At 40.9% G+C, this 20,631-nt stretch overlaps 1 protein-coding gene across 2 annotated transcripts in view; it reads left to right on the top strand.

Annotated features, from left to right (window-relative positions):
- LOC104608172 (uncharacterized) overlaps positions 1 to 20,631 on the top strand; it is a 112,611-nt gene that overhangs the window by 44,818 nt on the left and 47,162 nt on the right. For both annotated transcript variants that reach the window (XM_019199574.2, XM_019199575.2), the window contains exons 4-5: positions 15,070 to 15,097; positions 15,198 to 15,320. In XM_019199574.2, the coding sequence (XP_019055119.1) occupies positions 15,070 to 15,097; positions 15,198 to 15,320 (151 nt within the window). The remainder of the gene's footprint in view (positions 1 to 15,069; positions 15,098 to 15,197; positions 15,321 to 20,631) is intronic.

Raw genomic sequence — 20,631 nt, 5'->3', positions numbered from 1 at the left:
CATTGATCTCTAATTTACTCACCTAGTTTTTCCCTCTTCTCTATTTGCAATAGCATGAAAAAATTTAGTGTTCCCATCACCCTCCTTAATCCATTTGTGCCTTTGACTTTTGTCTCCATGATATTTCCTCTCTATAAAGAACCTCATCCAACTCTTTCTTCAACTTCTATCTCAGCTCACTTTCTTGTTCCTTAATGAGCCTTAAGGATTCCTTCTCATGCAAAGTCGCAATCTGGGAAAACATGAAAGATTTTTGCTACTCTAACTATCCAAAATGGATCCTATTCCACTCTTTAATTTTGGATCGGAGTCTTTTTAATGTTTTATGAAATTTAACTCCTTTGCACTTTATCCTTGCTAGCTCCTCATTCCACCATTCCTGAATCTTGTGGACAAAAACAAGATGAGTCAACCACATATTCTCAAATCTGAAGGGTCTGGAGAATCGCTTCTGGTGATTTTCACGATTCTTCGGAGTAGAATCGTGTTTGGGTTTGCCTGCTCTAGTGAATCGATCCGTTTTTGGATGGAATTTCTCATCCCAAGTTGCGTTTCTTCAAGGCGATATTTTTTCACTTCTAAGGATGGGAAATTCTCATTCGCCTAATTCTCGCAATGTCCTTTGTGAATTAACAAACAGATGTGTGCGTTTTGCACGTGAAAGCATGGGCGTTTCCATAATTTTCCATAAAACTCAAAAAACTTCTGCAAAAAAGTGCTAAACCGAGTAGTCGCCTTCTTCCTTTGGCTTTCTGCAGACATCCCCATTCCCATCCTAGGACAACAGCAAACAAGAGAACCCACAAAGAGCCACAGGATTGACTATCATATACCGACTGATGATGCCGCACTGGCTTTGGTCAATATGGGTGCCAGAAGTTGGAATGTAAGCATGGTCTCCATAGGGATTCTAATCATCGTCAGGTGTCTTGCTATTCAATTCTGATTTTTCAATCAGTGAAGGGATGAGAGATCCATCGTATGGACGCCCAAATATTGTGGAATTAGGTGGGCGAATTTCAAAAAATTTTCTCTCCCTTCAACTGGGAATCGCATTCCCTGTTTAGAAAATCATATTTTCAAGGATCAATCTTGAACCATAAACTAAACCAGATCTGAACAAAAGACAGTAGGAGAGGATTATACCTGATACGGAGAACTAATATCTCCCAACGAAGGTGTTCACGCCCAAGGAAGGATCCAAAGACTGCTCCCACTGAAGATGGCGCAGTGTAGGGTGGAGCAGAATCAGCAGTGTTCTCTCCAAGAACCTAATCCTTTGTAAGAAGTAGTAGGATGGCATGTGAGCACAGCTTCCTATTAGTCCCTCACAAGAAACTGCTATCAAGATCAAATCTTGATTTCTCCCACTGAAAAGGAGGTCGAACTGGCGGGTGAGGCGGCGGCAGGAAGGAGGCGGCAAGAGAGAATTTTCGTAGGTATGCTGAATTCTCTCTTCTATGATTTCAGTTCTAAAGACATGTAGTGATTTGATGTTCTAGTGATGATTAAAGGCTGCCGCCCCTTCCTTCTTTTGCAACCTTAAAGGATCAACTCCTAATCCTATTAGGAGTTGCTGATCCAAATCATATTTGGATTAGACATCCCTTTAGGTGATAAGGATAAACCCTTATCTTATCTGCAGATTAGATCAGCATTCTCCCAATCTTATTAGGAGGTTTCCATATCTAAATCACATTCAGATCTGGACTCTCTGAGTGGATAGGGTTAAGACCCTATCCTATCTGCTAATCCATTCCCAGAATTCGCCCCATATTTAACTAATTAAATTAGCCTAGTTCGAAATGGGCTTTAGGCCCATTAAGGTTATGCGCTCACTTAGCCTTCCTAAATGCTGCCCAGTTGGGCTTCCTTGTGTGGCATGGGACCCAAACATTGATCTACACATCAGCTACATGGGTTCAGCCCAGCCTTTGTTACAAGGCCTGGCCGAATACACTGTTATGGACAGTGCACCCCCTGAAACCCATCACATGGGCTCTATGGGCCCAATATTTACCCTAAGTGGTCCTTGGGCCAAGCCACCTTGTAACACCCAGGGACTGTGGGCAGATGCAAGATTAGCCCATCAGGTATTATCCTCTATGGTCTTACACTTAACCTCTCAGCCCATAATGATCAAACACTACCCGACAAGAGAGGACCTCTCCCTCGGCTGCAAAGAACAGTGTTGCACTCTCTGCTTGTATGGATCTCGGGAATTAAAACCTTTTGCAAACAATTTTAGAAACCATAATATATATACTGTATATCTCATATGAAATATATTTTGCAAAACAAATCTCAACGATTGAAATCGGCTACCGGCAATCTTGGTTTCCATCAGTGAGAGTGCATCCCCGATCATTACCTTTGTCCTAAAAAGGGGCTGATCCTGTCACTATGATCACCCACTCAGATGAATTCTCAGACTGTCCCAACATACCCAGGTTTTGACCCCTGCTAAGGATCTCACTGATTGGTACATCAAAGATAGCCCAATCCGACACCCAGTGCAATATCATAATTGAGTCTAGGGGTCGGGTGTAACTTTCCAGTTTTGCCCACTAATCTGTAAGGTCCAGGGCAATACTGGAAATCTGGTCCGGTTCAAAGATTCAATTAATCCTACACTGTATGTGCCTAGGGTCTCACCCTGGAGGCTGAGACAGGCCACCCCAACCGACTTGGTGGCACATTAGTGTCAGCCTTATCAGGATAGGTCTTCCCAGACCGACCCACTGGCTGTGAACATTCTAAACTAATACGAGTCTCATTATGTGTCCAGTTTAAGGGGATTACACAGAAACACACCAAAGGAACATGAATCAAATATGTACTTTATTCATTTACAATAAACTCATAATGTACATCATTCTGATTGAAGCTAAGGGCATACAAAAACTGTCTAACAATCAGAACTTGGCACTATTGTATCTTTTAGAAGCTCCTTTGCAGCTTCAGTTCATCTGGGTGGTGTTTGCCGCCCACCCTCGATAAGCTATTTACCCATTGGGCTACTTCTTTGGCTTTTCCTTCCCTGTATATATAGGGTTTTGACATGTCAAATCACAGCTCCGAAGCTCAAGAAGAGAATTCCCATCTTCTTTCTCTTTCCCTCAGGCATAGAGACAGATGAGAAGATTACAGAGTTGGGATTGTCTAGGTGCCAAGCCAAAAGAGAAGGGAAGATCTTCGTTCTCAATCCATCTACTGGAACACCGTTTCTCTAGAGTTTGATCTCTCAGGAAGCCAGAATAGAAGATCTTTTCTGAAACCTTGCACCTCTTCTATTCTTTCAAAGGAAAAGGTATTGTCTTCTATTTGCAATTTGTAAGTTTGTTCTGTTTTTTATCTTTCAGAAGCTGCTAAGAATTCCTTCTGTGATTCAATGTTAGTGGCAACAAAATGAAAGGGTTCTTCAATAAAATTGAATTCATGGGAAAAGTTGATTTGAGTAATATCTGCTTGGCGGGATCCATTTATACAAATAACTGTTCTCTGTGTACATGATTGTCGCCTTGTCTTGTATCTATCTGATCTTTGAAGTTTGAAAAAAATAAAGAAAGATTCTATGCATTTGATTATTTGGGTACTTTGGACCTTAGGACTCTGTCCTTTTGAGTGTTTGTTAGAAATTTATATTGCATAATCATTCATGAAAGGAACCACTATAATGAGAAAAATAACTGCTAGGAGTTGATTTGTTGTTGGTTGTTCTGTGAAGTAACAAAGAATATTTTGGTTGGATGTATGCTAAAATGATTTTTTGTTATAGAATGAAAGAAGGTATACATCGCAAAATGACCCACAAATGGATCAAAACAAACAAATGTTGTAATTTGAAGCACTCATAGTTCTATTCAAGAAACGAGTCCTTGTAATTTGAAGCACTCATAATTCTGACTTCCTGATCTGTTTGAGAATCTGGAGTTCTTTTTTTTTTGATGAATTGAGAATCTGGAGTTCTTTGGAGATGAGTCCTTGTAATTTGATTATTTTTCAGTGTTACTTCTGTTCTATAGATGGTTTGTCAACTAAACAACCATCTTCTTGAGATGCATGACTTTTTTTTTTTTTCAGTTTAATGAATTTTCCCTTTGATTTTCAAAAAAAAAAATTAATTCTATTCAAGAAAGATACACTACTGAAATGTTGTTGTAAATTGAGTTAGAACTTGCAATTCTGTTTGTTTTATGCTCTTTCTTTTTTTTTCTATTATAATTTTGTTATGAGGGATTGAAGCTTATAAGTATTGAATAACAAGGATGGTTTGAAGTGTTTGCTGGAGAACAACAGCCGAAGAAGAAGAAGAAAGGAGATCTGAGAATGGTGGCTTAGTCACTTCAGCCGGCCCTAGAATCTTATATAAGTATTCACAATGTAATGTTACAAGAAAGGACTAGAATGTCCCTGATTAGTGATGGGACACCTAGACATAAAAAGAATAAAACAAGTTTAGGCCCAATAACTAAGGTCCATAATAAGCTCAAGAACTTAAAACATATTGATCCGAGTCCGATTGGTTTCTGCCATGAGTTGGAGGGTCTTTTTTTCTTCTGTTGTAGGTGATTCTCATATCTTTTTGTTGTCTATTAGTGTCCTCAGTTACATCCGCAACATCAAGAGTGGTAACAGGTTCAATGGGAGCCTGACTAGATTCACCTGGGGTGCTACAACTAGGAGGATCAGGAGGAGAAGATGGAAGGCCCGAAGCTTAAAGAGGCACAAAAAAAGAGGGAGAAGAAGAATCCTCTTCCATCCCACTAGTCTCCCCTTGAAGAGGATTCTGGGAAGAATGAAAATAGGATTGAGACTCAAAAAATACCACATCCTTTGTGACGTATTTCTTCTTGGTAACTGGATCATAACACTTGTAACCCTTTTGTGTAGGAGAGTACCCTAGAAAGATTCCTTTCGTAGCCCTAGGATCCAACTTGGTCTTCTTTGGATCCTTTACATGAATAAAACATACACAGCCAAAGACTCTAGGTGGAAGAGGAAGGTCTGGAAGATTAGGGCAAAGGACAGAGAAAGGAGTTTTCATACCCAACACCGTAGATGGCATCCGATTTATCAGATATGATGCGGTAAGAACTGCTTGAGACCAATAATGCTTGGGAACCTTGTGCTGAAATAGTAAATCTCGAGCTGTCTCCAATAAGTGTCTATTTTTGCGCTCAGCAACCCCATTCTGTTGAGGGGTACTAGCACAAGATGACTGGTGTAGCATTCCTGCATCCTCCATGAACAGGTTCAAGGAACTTTCAAAATATTCAGCAGCATTGTCTGAACGGAATTGCTTAATCTTCTTGTCGAATTGAGTTTCAATCATTTTACAAAATGCCATGGTTATCTGTGGCACTTCATCACGTCCTTGTAACAAGTAGATCCATGTGCGTCGTGGATAGTGATCAATAAAGCTGATAAAGGTAACGAAAGCCATCTACAGAAACAAGACGTGAAGGGCCCCAAATATCAGAATGGACCAAATCAAAATGAGCTTGAATTCCATTACTAGAATTTGGATAAAGAGTTCTACATTGTTTTGACAACTGACACACTTCACAAACTAAACTTTGACTCGAAACACACTTGAATAATTCATGAAACAACCCTTGCAATGACGAAAAAGGTAAATGACCTAACTTAGCATGCCACAAGTGTAACCTAGCTATTGACTCCTCATTATTCTAACTACTGGCAGCAGATGATTGTAAGGCCGAACTGATGTCTGCATCAAAATAGTAGAGACCTCCACACTCATGACTACTCCCAATCGTTCTCTTCGTCAGTCTGTCTTGAAAGACACAATGAGTAGGAAAGAAAGTTATGCTACAGTTTAAATTCTTGGTAAGCTTCAAAACAGATAAGAGGTTGGAAGTAAGATTGGGAACATGTAGAACAGATTTAAGAGAGAGGTCCTTGCTTAGGTAAACCCCCCCTTTCCCAGAGATGGTGGAGAGAGAACCATCAGCAACTCTCATCTTATCTTGGCCAGACATCAAATGATAAGAAGAAAATAAAGAGGACATGTGTGTCATGTGGTCAGTTGCATTAGAATCAATAATCCAAGAAGTAGACTCTATAGAACTAGTTGCACTACAAGCAGAGACAATACCTGATCTGGCAAGAGAGGTGGAAGCAAGGGATTTAGTCCTTAGATGGGTTAAGGCCCGGCTAAGGACCTCTACCTCATCAGCAGTGAAATTCAAGGACCCGGATGTGTGGGAATTAGCAGTCTGTCCCATGGGAGGAAGTGTAACTGTAGATGTGTTCTTCGGGCTCTCACCACTGTGACTAGTAACAAAGCTTCCACTTGTTGTTTGATTCCTCTGAGGCTTCTTGTCTTCCCTTAACGCAGCTGGTTTCAGATGAGGATAAAGAACCCAACAAGTCTCTTTTACATGCCTTTCACCTCCACAATGAGTGCACTTAAGATGCCTCTTGTCCGAATGCTTGCTCCCTTTTTGGTTTGAAGAAATCAAGGCTGAATGTTCAACAGCCTGTAATTGAGTGTCAACTTGCATCTCTTTCCTCCTAACCTCTTCATTCCTTACTAGATAGTAGACATGGTGTAAATCTGGCATTTCATCCCTTCCCAAATTTTGAGACCTTATGCTCTCTCACATTGGGTCTAAGCCAGCCAAGAACTTATAGGCTCTACCTTCTTCAATTTGTTTATCATGCCTCTCCTTGTCTCTTATATTCTCCCAACCAAAAATAAGATGATGATCAAGTTCTTCCCATAGTCCTTCTAGGGTTGCAAAATAAGTTGCAACTGTCATATCTCCTTGTCTCAATGCAGCAATGTCTTGGTTTAGCCTATAGATTCTTGCAATGTTCTTTCTCCGTCCATAAGTTTTAGACACTTTCTCCCAAATCTTAGCAGTAGTGGGAAAGTGTTGAACAGTCCTGGCCACTCTTGGAGTCATCGAAGCAAGCAGCCAGGACATAATAGTAGCATTTTCCTTATGACATATTGCGTACTCCACACCACCCTCTTTAGGTTCCTGCTTCTGTCCATCTAAATAACCCGTAAGTTCCCGGGAAGTAATGAAGAGCATGGATGAAACAGACCATTCTCTGAAGTTATATTTGTCCAACAATACACTTGTGATTTGCAAGCTGTGCAGATTTGGGTTTTCCAGATTAGAAGACTTCCCACCAGTTCTATTATCCTTAGAAGACACTTCTCCTGATATTGAAGACATCTCTTTCCTCTTACAGTGATCACAATTGAAATCTCAGTACAAAGAACACGATTTCAGACTTACCGAAGCTGTTACAAGTCTGAGAACCCCCTGTAACAGGTTTGAAGCACCTCTGTAACAGTTCTGAAACCAAGAACAATCCACCCCTGTACTGTACTGAACACTTCCAGGCTGGGCTTTGACTTCTGTTGTCGTAGCTGTAGCCGAGGGCAATACCTCTTTGGCACCTCTGGTGGTCGAACCTAGACTGTGACCACCCTTACGATCTGTACTAGGACTGTCTAACTCAGTCCTTCCACCTAGATCTGTTCCACACAGATCTCTCTTAGCAGCCTAATGGCTACTACCTGCTGCAGGATTTCTAGTAGGGCATCAGCTTCTGGAACAAACTCCCCTTGGGCCCTACAACCAAGAGAAACCCTAGATACAGACCTTGCTGTGTTCTACGGTCAGCCCTAGGGTTTCTTCACAGTGGTCGAGATAGGAGAGAGAAAAAAGAAGGAATAGAGAAGTGGAGAAAAGAGGCGGCTGTAACCAGTCATACCGATTAGTACTCTGATACCATGTTTGCTGGAGAACAGCAGCCGAAGAAGAAGAAGAAGAAGAAGAAGAAGAAGAAGAAGAAGAAGAAGAAGAAGAAGAAGAAGAAGAAGAAGAAAGGAGATCTGAGAATGGCGGCTTAGTCACTTCAGCTGGCCCTAGAATCTTATATAAGTATTCACAATGTAATGTTACAAGAAAGGACTAGAATGCCCCTGATTAGTGATGGGACACCTAGACATAAAAAGAATAAAACAAGTTTAGGCCCAATAACTAAGGCCCATAATAAGCTCAAGAATGTAAAACATAAATAAGACTAACATAAACACTAAACCAATTGAACCAACATGAAGGTTTGGTGGTTCTATCATTGCACTCTAAACATCCCATCCCATCTTCTAGAATGATAATTTTCTCACATGCTCCTACCAATATGAATACCCAATCCTTGAATGATAATTTTCTCACATGCTCCTACGAATATTAGTATGTAGACGTGTAAACAAGGCAAGATTGAACTGGAATATCTTGAAGTGGACTTATGTTTGGAGTTATAGGGTTCCATGCATTTAGAATTGATCTAAAGAAACAGGGTGATGCCAAACCTGATTTTGATTCCGAGAAACAAAAATTAAATGAACATGTCAAATGAATCTATAAGTTCTCTGGATGAGAATTCTCAGAATCCATTATTTTTTTGGAGGGATTATGAGAATTAGAATTGTCAGATTTGATGCCAAACAGGGCCATAGTTTCCTGAGTAAGTCCTTGATTTCCTAGTACTTCCTAGACCCCTCCTTACATTCCAGCTGATTATTTTCATTCTAACCAGTCAAGTGAGTGACCCGCCTGGAATACCTCCAGCCCTAGTTTAGAGCCTTCTTCCTTTCCCCCCTTGCATTGAATTCAAGGTCTCCTTCAATGTCAGCGATTAATCTTTCCACTTCTGATTTTTTCTCTTCCCCCCCCTCCCTACTCTTTCTAATGGATCCAGTGACACCTACTTCTTCATCAGTGTTGGGACATCCCCTTAGAGGTTTAACTGGGTTAAGGGTGGTCGGCTGTTTCTAAGTATACTCCTTTCTCTGTTCCCCCCCCCCCCCCTTTCTAATGGATCCAGTGACCTACTTCTTCATCAGTGTTGGGACATCCCCTTAGAGGTTTAACTGGGTTAAGGGTAGTCAGCTGTTTCTAAGTATACTCCTCTCTCTGTTTCCCAATCTGTAGACTGATAGATTTCCGCCTGTTTACGCTCCTCTAGAAGAGTACAGATACACTCCCAAATGTATTCAAGCTCCTCCTCTTTCTTTTTGAGAATTCTGACCTCCTCCTTATCAAAACCTACAGACAGTTATTCTCAATTGGGAAGCTGAATTCTCTGTAACAGGCACAACACACCCATTAGTACCAAAATCAGAAAGAACAAGCTTACCTGGGGCAAGAAGGGAAGGACCAACAACAGGGGAGTGAGGCTCAGAACCAATTAAAGGGTCAGGGTGCCCACCCGCTTTTTGCTCTTGCAAAGAGAGGGAGTTTCATGAAGATGAGGTCCTTTGTTGTCCCTGCCAATTAACACATCTTTCAATGGACTTCCCTTTTCTGGTGCTTCAATACAAACCTTCATAGGTTTAACCCGCCCCACAACAAAGCTGTCCTGGAGGTGCTGCAATTCTGGATGAAACCTCTTTGCCGGGTGAGAGATCACCTGAACAGCTTCTGTGGAGCCTACCCTTTGATCCAGACTATTGTCTGCCTCACAAAGCTCTCGTGCAAGCACATCTTCTTCCAAGAACAACAACTCAGTGCAGAAACTCTCGTCACTGTCGAACAAGTTTTTTGAGGCCTGTAAATCAACAGTATCAATATTTGTTGTGTCTTCTATGTCTGAATCTGAATTGCTATACTCTTCCTCACCCCTCCAATTCTCTGACCCTATTTTGTTGTGTCTTCTATGCCTAACACATCTTGGGTTATGTCTGTCCTGAGATAGCTGACGCAAACCTGACACTGGAACCCATTGAAGTGAGCTTCTGCTTCGAGTGGAGCTTGATTCTTCATTCTTCTGCCACACAATGAGAAGGCTTCAAAGAGGACAATGAAGGAGAACACGAAGAAGATGATACACCCTTCTTCTGGTCTGATATCCCATCCCCATCCATGTGACTTGTAATGAATCATGTGCAATCCTTTTTGATCCACATGGGTCATGTAGCATCAGCCCATTTGAATCTGAGTTAACTTAAGTGGTGCCACCTTTGGCCCAACTAAAAGTTGAGGCCAGTCTGAAACAAACTGAGGTCTCAAATGACCATTTAAGGGTGCCACCTTCCCAGTTTGACCTGCCGGTTTAAACCTCTCTAACCCAAACCCTTCCTTCAGAACCAAAGAGTGGTTCCAAGAATTCAAACTGCTAGGCTTGGGGCCATCTCCAATCACCTACGCAAAAGTTCTGCCAGCCTCCAGAGCTTTACCTTGTTCTTTACGTTTTGGACTTACCATATTCTCCAATTCTTCCATGGCCTTTCCATTTTGTCTTGTCCAAAAATGAGAAGCTTCTGAAAACACCTGCTGAATCCAATCTCAGCTTGCCACGTTACACCTCATCTTCTACCCATTCATCTTCCTCCTTGTGAGCCTCGTTCCACAGGACAGCTTCTATGGATGAAGCTAACCAGACTGGTACAAACATACCTCCCACCCTGATATCCAATCTCCTTGGAATGTCCTCTGGTCTTACTCCCCCTAACAGAATAGTTGCTGATCAAAGGTTTTCCCAGAAAATACCTTCCAATCGAGCTCCACACAGTACTGCAATAGTGGCTGCCACTTCATAGTTCCAGATATGGAAAGGCAGCCCTATTAAGCGCACCACCACCCCATCTACTACATGAAACTCCTTGGAGTTGAGACTGGGAGACCATTTAGAAATTATGAAGGTCCCCAGAACATCTTGGAAGCAGACAACTTCTACTTGTGCTGAGTTGTCCAGAAGATCTAAAACAGCTTTGCAACTACTAAAGGGGGTGAGGATGAAGGTGTCTCTTAACTTAAACTTTAACTTCAACAACTCAGCAAACTTCCTCGAGTTAGTGACAAGGTTGTTTGCTTTTGACCACTAATTTGCCTGTCCACTTTTCTCCTCCTAAGTTCACAGCCAAGGAAGACTTGTCTTTACTGTGTGCCAACACCTAGAAATGCTGGTCTGAAGTCAAGAAATCCTTGTTTAATGCTGTGCACTGCCTTTATAATCAGAATAACCAACCTTTTTCTCCTGGAACCTCTGTTGTTTTAAACTTTTAATACTGCTTTCGTGTAAAAAAATCATCAGCACTCCAGCTACAGTTTTCCATCCTTGACCCTTTCTTCCTTCAGGGAAACATAACATTTGCTTCCTTCCTGTTGTAAAGTATGCTGAAAGAGCAATAAAACATCCTTTGGCATTCTTCCTACATTCCACCACATATCTTCTCCCTGATTCTGCCAGTCTCTCTTTCCAATAAGTCTGCTTACCCTTGGAGGCTGCCTTAGACACAAACGTGGTAAGCCATTTTACCATCTCTATACCTTCTACCATGACTGTTGCTGTCTTAGCTCTCCTTATCTTCACATTGTAAGAGCCTTTCATCCTTATTTCTCCGAATAGAATCCTATATCTTCAATTTATTTTCTCTATCTCCTAGTCTCCTTGAAGCCTTCTTCCATCTTTATCCTTCTACTGAAGCAAGGAATCTTAAGAGCACTTTTTCTCATAGCAAATCTAATCCTAAACCAAAAAAAAAAAACCTCAATAAAGAGAACCTCTCATTTCAATCATCAATACCTAAACCAAACACCTTGAAGCATCGATGTTTCCTTCCACGTCTCCCATCCCAACCTTTTGTTGAGGGGTTTTGGCACAGGAGCTTTGGTGAAGAGAGCCACAGGAAGCAAAAAAGTTAGTTAGATCACCATGGAAATACTCCTTCGCATTGTCTGATCGGAAAACATGGATCTCTGTCTAAAACTAGGTATTGATCATGCATCAAAAGTCTTTCACAAATTTAGGAACTTCTTCTCAAGATTACATAGGATAAACCCAAGTGTACTGAGAAAAGTCATCAATAAATGAAGTGTAAGTACTTGTAGCCATTCTCAGTTGGAATGTTAACTTGGTCCCAAACATCAGATTACACCAGATAAAAAGGAAGATATGATCTTTTATTATGTAAAGGAAATTAAGTTCTATAATGCTTACTCAATTGACACACTTGACATTGAAAGTCACTAACTAACACAAACAGTTATGGAAATAAATAATTCAAAGACTCAGAGGACATATGACCCAAACGACGGTGCCACAACATGACTTGACTCAAGGACTCTGAAACCACATGACCAACTTTATTCTCCAACATGTAGAAGCCATCAACCATGTTCCCCCTACCGATCGTCTTCCATGAGGCCAAAATCCTAAAAGACACAATAATGTGGTAGAAAGGTTACTGAACAGTTCAAGGCATGAGTAATACTGCTAACAGACAAGAAATTAATTGGCAATTTTGGAACATGTAAGACATCTGATAGTTGAAGACCAAAGGGCAATGATATAGATCCCCGACCAGCAATGGAGGAGAAGGATCTATCTACTAACCTCATTTTATCTCTACTAGAGAGAAGGGCATATGATTGGAAATGGGTTGACTTACTAGTCATATGGTTTGAGGCATCGGAATCAATAATCCATGGGGATTCCGGAGAGCTAGAGGTTACATGGAAAGCAGAGGCTGAGTTATTTGAGGAGGATGCAAAGAAGTCGAAGGTGTAATCCCAGTATCTGCATGTCAGAGAGCCTACCATATTACCCAAAATGGTCACAGAAGGAGTTAATAATATCCTCCTTGGGATCAGAACCGGGGGACAATCCTAAGATGAATTTATTGCTGAATTACTATACTGAGATTCATGAGATGCTAGGTTGGTTGAGGTATACTTCTTCTAATTTGGTTTCTTATTTTGATCTTGTGTGCTGACTTCTTTCCCAGCTATTGTGCCCACTTTGGCTTGCCAATCAACTCTCAACAAGTTTCATGGGTGTGCTTGGATTAGTGATGAGTACACAACATTTTATCTTTATCATGTACTCTTTTCTGGCCTTCCCCCTTTTTTCTTGAATTTATGTTTCCCCTCACTGCTAAGGGATAGTCTCCCCTTCAGGACCATTCATAGCTGACCTCTTACTTTCCTCAGACAGGACTAGGGCATATACCTCTTGGACAAATGGGAGGTACTTGCTATCCAAAATCTGCACTCTAATGGGCTTGTACATGGGATTGAGGCCCAATAGAAAAACAAAAACACGTTGCTGAGACACAAGCTGTTTATAGGCTTTGTTAGTAATCCAACTCTTTCTAGACTGAAGTTAGGGCTGAATAGTAGGAAGATAAACTCCTTCCCCTTGCTTACATGTTGAAGATTCTGGTTGTACTTGATAAATTTTGGCATAATGCCTTTTCTTTGACTATGTTACTTTTACTTGTTCCTGTTAGAATGTTAGAATGAAGTCTCTTTGTATGAGTGTTCGGCTGATAAGAGTTCTTATTAGCCCATACTTAAGTTTAAGTTATCCTGTAACTGGGCCTGTGTTAATGGGCCTAAGCCTGTTTAATGTTTTAAGTTAACTGGGTGTCCCATCACTAATCAGGGGCATTCCAATAATTACTTGTATCATTGTACTACATTCAAATATAAATAATAGCATGGTCGACTGGGTAGTACAGTTCGACATTCACAGCATATCAGTGGTGTTCTTCTCCTCTTCTCTACTTCGAGTACATCTCTCAAGCTCACATGGTATCAGAGCACTAGCTTCTCTTTGGTTTCAGCAGGCGCACTAGCTTCTATTCTCTCTTCTCTTACTGTTCTTTCCATCTTCTTCCTTCTTTTCTGGGTTGCTGAAAAACTAGGGCTGTAAGAGAACAAAGCAGATTCGAACCTAGGGTTTCCCTTGGTTGTAGGGCTCAAGGGAGGTAAGGCCCAGAAGTGGATGTCCTACTAGGTTCTTGTTTCAGCAAATAGTAGCTATTTGGCTACTAAGAGAGGTCTGTATAGGACAGAAAATAGTAGCTATTTACCTCCCAAGATAAATAACCTTCATTAACAAACATCCATGTTGGATCTGCCACTACCCCAGGGGCATTGTGACTCCCAAAACATCCATAGATGTGAAAAGCTCACCCCAAAACATGCTTCCAACAGAGGAGATATCCTGAGGCATTGGTTCATCGGAAACACCATGAAATCCTGTACCAGTACCCACTTTCAAGAAACTCCATAGACAGATTTTTGTCAACATGAATTGAGACGATTGGAAGCACATGATCTCTAGAAAATCAGTGGCCCCTTTACCATCCCCCACATTGCAAGGCCTCTTAAACATCCAATGTGAACAAAGTACCAGTCCCAATAAAAATTGCCACAGAACTCCCAACATGTTGCTGAAGGACCCATAACTTTGTGCCATAGGATCCCTTTGTGAACCAAAAGAAACAAAATACTCTGGTGAATGACCATGACGAGATTGGGTCTCAGATTCACAAGCAGCACAGCAACCAAATTGGATGAGAAAGGTTTCAAATAGAATCCCAATAATGGTCAAGAAGCTGTGGAGTGAATTCAACCCTGCTATAATGTTTTCTCTTTGTTTGATTGCTTCTAGCATTATCCCCTTCACCCCCACACAGCACACACACACACAAAGAAAAGGAGAAGAAAATGGTGTTACTTATTTGTTGTTGTATAATAAAATATCTTGACTTGGGAGGATTGGTGGGTGGGTGGATGGGGGAATGATGTATCTCTGCTCTAAAGAAATAAGGGTACAACCCTTCCAGGGTGGCGAGGGGTTCTGTGAAGTCTTTCCTCCTGAGACTTTTCTTGGTAAAGAACAAAAAAAAAGCAAATTAAAATACCAAAGTTGGAAAGATTGAAAGAAATGGAAATCTCCCAACCTATTTATCAAAAAAAAAATGGAAATCTCCCAACCAGCATGGACATGTTTCTTGATAGCAATAACCAATGTTATAAGAAGCTTAATTTTCACAATTTTGATGCCATATTTTCTTCTATTTCTTGTGGACTTTGGGACTTCCTCTAAGAATTGTTGGACCCAAATATGCGATGTAACTTGTAAGCATGGATGTTTTCTTGGATCATGATCTCTTATGTCTCAATTTACCATTTATTCTTTTATATAACATGAATTTTTCTTGAGCTTTTGAGTGTATTACCTAATCTTTTCTTTGTAGTTCCTTTGCTTATTTTTCTTGATCTTCTGCAGAGAGGATGAAATTGAAGACATTCAAAAGGTTCACTCTCTCTCTCTCCCTTCCTCCCTCCTTTAATTTGGCAATGAAGTAATTCTTTAATGATGATGGGTCTTTTCTTATTTAAGCATTTTTCTTCCAGGAAATTTCAGTGTTGCAACAGTGTCGATCTCCATACATTACTGAGTACTATGGGTCCTATCTCCACCAAACCAAACTATGGATAATCATGGAATATATGGCTGGCGGATCTGTTGCTGATCTAGTATGTATTTCATAGTTTTCTTGCTTCCATGTGTGAGTGGGTGCTGTTAAACATTTTTCTTATATGCACACTGCATGGCATACGTCTTGAGGTTTTTAGTAAGAGAATTTCCTTTGCCTTGGCACTTTTTCTGTATTCATAATCAGACATTTTTTCTTTTCTTTTTTTGAGAAAGGCAAAGCATATTGTATTAAAATTAAAATATGAATGGTCCCATGTACAATGAGGTGCTGTACTTGTATATTCCGTTTAGGGACCTTCAAAAAAGTCCACCCTCAAAAAAGAATCAGAAAAAATCATCTTTAAATACATCATGTATAGACAACCAGTTCCTGAGTTCCTCAACCACAAGATTAATCACCCCTGTTTCAGATATTGATTCCTGAATTCCAGCTATCATCAGTAGCTCTATGGACTGTGGTCCCGTAAATACATCATGTATTAACAAATTATGAATTGCCCTTTATTCTGCTCAAATCTAAGGGCCATATAGTTCATGGAATGCCTTGTACATAGTTCTTTTTTGGTTGGAAACAAAATGACATGTACACAATTAAGGTTATTTGCAGTGATCTATCTCTCTTCTAATGTCATCCCATGAGCCTGTATTGATTTGAGAGATCATCTCAAAATCATTGTGCATTTATATATTCATTCTTAGTGTCATCTTGTAACAGTGTATTTTAGGTTGTTGACCTGTCCTTTTGAGTTGATTCTCCACACTTTTTTTGGTAGGTAGATTAGATATTGAAAAAGAATAATATGCATATGAGTGTGTCATCCATTCCACAATGTCTTCTGCCACCAATCATTTTCTTTTTAACTATTCACAAATCATTATCATAATTGTCTGCCACCCTTTCCTCAGGTTTTTGTGTGCCATGTTAAATTTTATTTTTGGGAATTGGACTTTCCACTTCTCATTCATGTTGCACCACTCAATTCATTTGGGCTGTGAGCCATGATCAATGGGTTTAGGTTTGTCTTGCTCTGCCATTCCCAAACTTCCTCACCATAGAAACATGATTAGGATGGAACCTGCCAAGTGCAGCTATTAGTAGCCTGAGTGGGTGTACTTAACCATTTGGTATCTGGCTATCCTTGGATTGCTAGAACTCCTCTAGCAATGCATAGATTATCCCTGCAACCAGCACGGTTGGATTTCTGAAGAAAGAAGTGACCCACATTGATCTAACTTCAATTGAGTTGCTAAACTTGAGTTATTCTTTCACTTATTTGATGTGCATGTTTTTAAAATTGATGATTGGAGAATGATGCTTTCCCTTTAATCTTCTATAGCTCTCCTAAAGTTTCTATGCCTGTAAATCCTTTTTTATTCCCATCTCTTGGAAAATGATTGTTTTATACTTATTGAGCTTCAATACTAATAATTTCATCTGGTTACTAACAAAAAAGGCTTACCTATTGGGAACATAGTGGAACAAGCTTGAGGCCATGATACCAAATTGGTGTCAGAGCTTGATCTACACAAAGTCATGGGAGATCTGTAACTGAAGATTCCCTTGGATCTAAGTGGCAGCCTTCTGATAGGTTGTTGATGGTCTCTGGTGATAGATGTGGAGATTCTGAGACTTAATATACCTTATTAGTATAGTCCCTGTTGTATATTGCACTTTTTTGTATTTGTTCTCTTTTTCCCCCTTGCAGCTCTGCATGGGCATTGTTGTAATTGTACATATACTTTAATATATAAGACTCTTTGGGGTGGGGGTCGAAGATTCTTGATACTCCTAAGTCCTTTTGTGTTCTCTGTTCTATTTGACCAAGAGAGTTTACATGGTATCAGAGCAGGTCCTCTGTACCAGCTCTTGACATCAGGTTTCTTTTAACCCTACATCTGGGTTCTGGTTTGGAGTTTTTTGAGTGGGTTGTTTTGATCAGCAAGAGGTACCATCTTTTTCCAGGAAAAGACACTTGACAGGTTAGTAAACCACATTTTTTTTTCAATTGGCTGGTTCAGTCATCATATAACCCTATATCTGGTGTTGCCCTATGGTTTCTTGCTCCCCATTTAATTGGACAGGTGGTGTGGGCAATAGGCTTAATGGAAGTCTACCCAGCCTTGTTTTTGGTGTGGTAACCTGGAATCCCACTCTCGGAAATACCTTGGACATGTGGGAAGTGGACCAATTGGTGGACTTTCTTTAGACCCTCCAGCAGTTATCTTCCCAGGCCGGTCAATCAGATTGTAGAAAGTGGAGGTGGGAGAATAGTGGCCTCTTCTCTGTCAAATCCTTATATAAAAGGCCGAGTCAATGCACTGAAGGTGATTTCCTTTCTAACAAAATTTGGTAGTCAGGTGCTCCCTCTAAAATGAAGTTCTTTGTGTGGCTGGCTGTGTTAGAGAAGTGTCTCACACGGGATAAACTGCTAAGTATTGTTGGACTGTGTGAGGTGTGTGTTAGCTCTTGGGAGTAGGAATTGGCCAACCATCTGTTTTTTACACTACCCTTTCTCTTCTAGGGTATGGAGTATGGCTCTGGACATGTTTAGATGGGTAGGTGGTTTCTCCCTTTCCATCTTATTCTTTTTGAATAGTGTGGAATTTGATCCCTTTGGCATTTTTTTTGTGTGTTTGTGTTGGGGGGGGTGGGGAGGAGATACTTGGGTTTTTGAAAATAGAAGTTCCACTGCCCAAGAGGTGCTAAGGAGGATTAAAGCTATGCTCTTGGTTGTTAGCAATGTTTTAAAATGCAAAGACGTGATGCGAGGCGCTCCACTACCTAGAGGGGTGAGGTGTGTAGTTCAAAACGCAAGAGGCATAAGTCCCGAACACAAGGAGGCGTAAGGCTCCTTAAGAGGAGGGGGGTTAGGAGGAGGATGAAGAGGAAGGGGGGATCTCATTTTTATAAAAAGCTTTTATATTAAGAAGAATAAAGATGTGTAACATTAGTTGAAAGGGGGGGTCTGGGGGGTGAAGCCCCCCAGCCGAAGGGGCAGGGGGCAAACCACTTTCTTTCCCCTTATCTTTTCTTCCCTTCCCTTCCCTTTCCTTTCCTTTCCTTTTCTCTTTTTTCTTCTCTTTCTTTTTCTTTTTTTTTTTCTTTTTTTCTTTTTTTTTTCCGTCTTTTTATATCAGATGTGCATGAGGCGCATGAGGTGTATGCCTCTAGCATGCCTCATGAGAAAAGTGCCTCTTGCACCTGAGGCATACGCCTCAAAGGTGTCAGCGCCTCCGGCATACGCCTCAGGGCGTTTTGGGAGCGCCTCCAGGCGTACACTTCCCACGCTTTTTAAAACACTGGTTGTCAACGAACAAGGAGTTTATAGTCTCTGACTATAGTAGATATTTTGATACAGATACTTTATTTTCTTGTTAATTGGTGGTTAACAAAAACTTTGCATACTCTCCATTGGAGTGTATATGGGTTATATTGTATATCCTTTCTGTTTGTTTTAATACAAAACATTACCTTTTGAAAAAAGAACCTCTTAATTAGACAAAATACCAACCATCTAAGCAGAAGCAACAAGGGGCGCCTGAAGATCCATCAGCTAAGGAGAATCAACAAATATCAATGTTGTGGCTGCTGTTCCTGCTGCAGTGCAGATCAAGGATCAAACTTAAAACAGGGAAGGAAAGACTATCAGGAGGAAGAAGTCTTGGAGATTGTTAACAGGTGTATTATATGTACTGTACACAGGCTTAGTACCCACAGGGGTATTTTCGTAATTCTGTATACATTTTGTTATGTACGGCCAGAACAGTATAAATAGAAAGCTTCACTCGACTGAAGCTAAGTTTTGTTGAGGCCTTAACTCAGTTGCCTCTTATTCTTCTTCCTCTTCTCCTTCTTTCTTCTTCTTTTCTCCTTCTTTTCTTCTTCTTCTTGGTCTCCTGCTCAACATGGTATCAGAGCAGGTTCGTCCATGCCTAGAAAACAGCTAGCTGAGGTCTCTCTCCTCTGCTGCGAAGGAGTTATAGTACTGATGCTCGAAGACAAGGAAGAGGAAGTTTTTCTGTGCTGCGGTTAGTCTCCACTGCCGAGTAGGGCTCTGCTACAAGTATGCTGACTGTTCAACTTCCCAGCACAGAAAAAAAGGTTCGGCTACATGTATTTTTGCTGGTAACTGGGTTGCTGCGGCTAAGAGGACTGTAGAAATCCATCCCAGATGATTGAAGGAAGGCTCTGACCTGAAGGGGAGTTCGAGTTCATGACTGAACTGCCTAGCACAATCTGACCTGAAGGGAAGTTTGAGTTCATGACTGATGACTGTGCTGCCTATTGCTGGTACTGAGATTTTTTTTTTCCTCTTCCTGTTTATGGCTTCTTGCACGACTGTTAATGTTCCAGAATCTGAGTAGGGACTGTTCCCCTTCCTCCGATTGTATGTTGCCCTAGTCTGCACTCTAAGGGGCTGTTGATGAACCCTAGAACTTGAGTGACTGTTCGGCTGCCCTGGAAAGTGGATATCAGCCGATTAGGTGTGGTGAATCACCACTCGTATTGCTGCTCCTACTGTGACCTTTTTTGGGCTGAGAAGCTGTATCAAAGTTGTGAACTGTAGGTCTTCCAGACCTGGTTACACTGCATGTGCAGTTCGTATAGTGTTCTGTGGACTCCTACACAGTGTAGGTGATAAACCCTAGTACTGCAGTTGCAGTGTTTGTGCTTGGTTCTCTGTGGGGCCGAAAATCAGCAAGTGTCCTGTTGTGGACTGTTGCAGCTCTGTAAGACTGTGCTTTGGTTTTGTGTATTTCTGAACTGAGAATCATGAGTAGTGAAGATTCAGCTACATCCGGAATCTCCACAATGCTGAATGGAATGAGTGGGAACAATGATCTATCCTTCCCTATGGCTGTTGTTCCTCTTGACGGGTTAAACTATCTAGAGTGGTCAAGGGGGATCAAACTATACATAACTGCAAGGGGAAAAGTAGGCTACATAAATGGAAGAATCAAAGAACCACCTTCTGAAAATGCAGAACATGATAAATGGGATCAGGAGAATAGTATGGTTATGTCATGGCTTTTGATCTCCATGCAACCGCAAATACGGAAGAACTTCATGTGGGCTGAAACTGCAAATGAGATATGGGATCAGGCAAAGTCTACCTATTCTGAACTTCGACACTATGCCAAAATTTATCAACTGCAAGCAGCTTCATCTACTTGTAAACAGGGGGAGAGGAGTTTATCAGTTTATTACTCTGATCTGACAACTATTTGGAAGGAGCTGGATCATTACCAGAACATTGAGTGGAAGTGTGAGGAAGATGCAAAATTGTATAAGAAACTTGTCTCACAGCAAAGGGTGTTTGCCTTTTTACATGGTCTCAATCCTATCTA

Source organism: Nelumbo nucifera, chromosome 1 (assembly GCF_055504915.1).
Source record: "Nelumbo nucifera cultivar China Antique chromosome 1, China Antique-T2T, whole genome shotgun sequence".
NCBI classification, from domain to species: domain Eukaryota; kingdom Viridiplantae; phylum Streptophyta; class Magnoliopsida; order Proteales; family Nelumbonaceae; genus Nelumbo; species Nelumbo nucifera.
The sequence above is the reverse complement of the archived record's forward strand: the minus strand, read 5'-3'. Positions and strand labels throughout refer to the sequence as shown.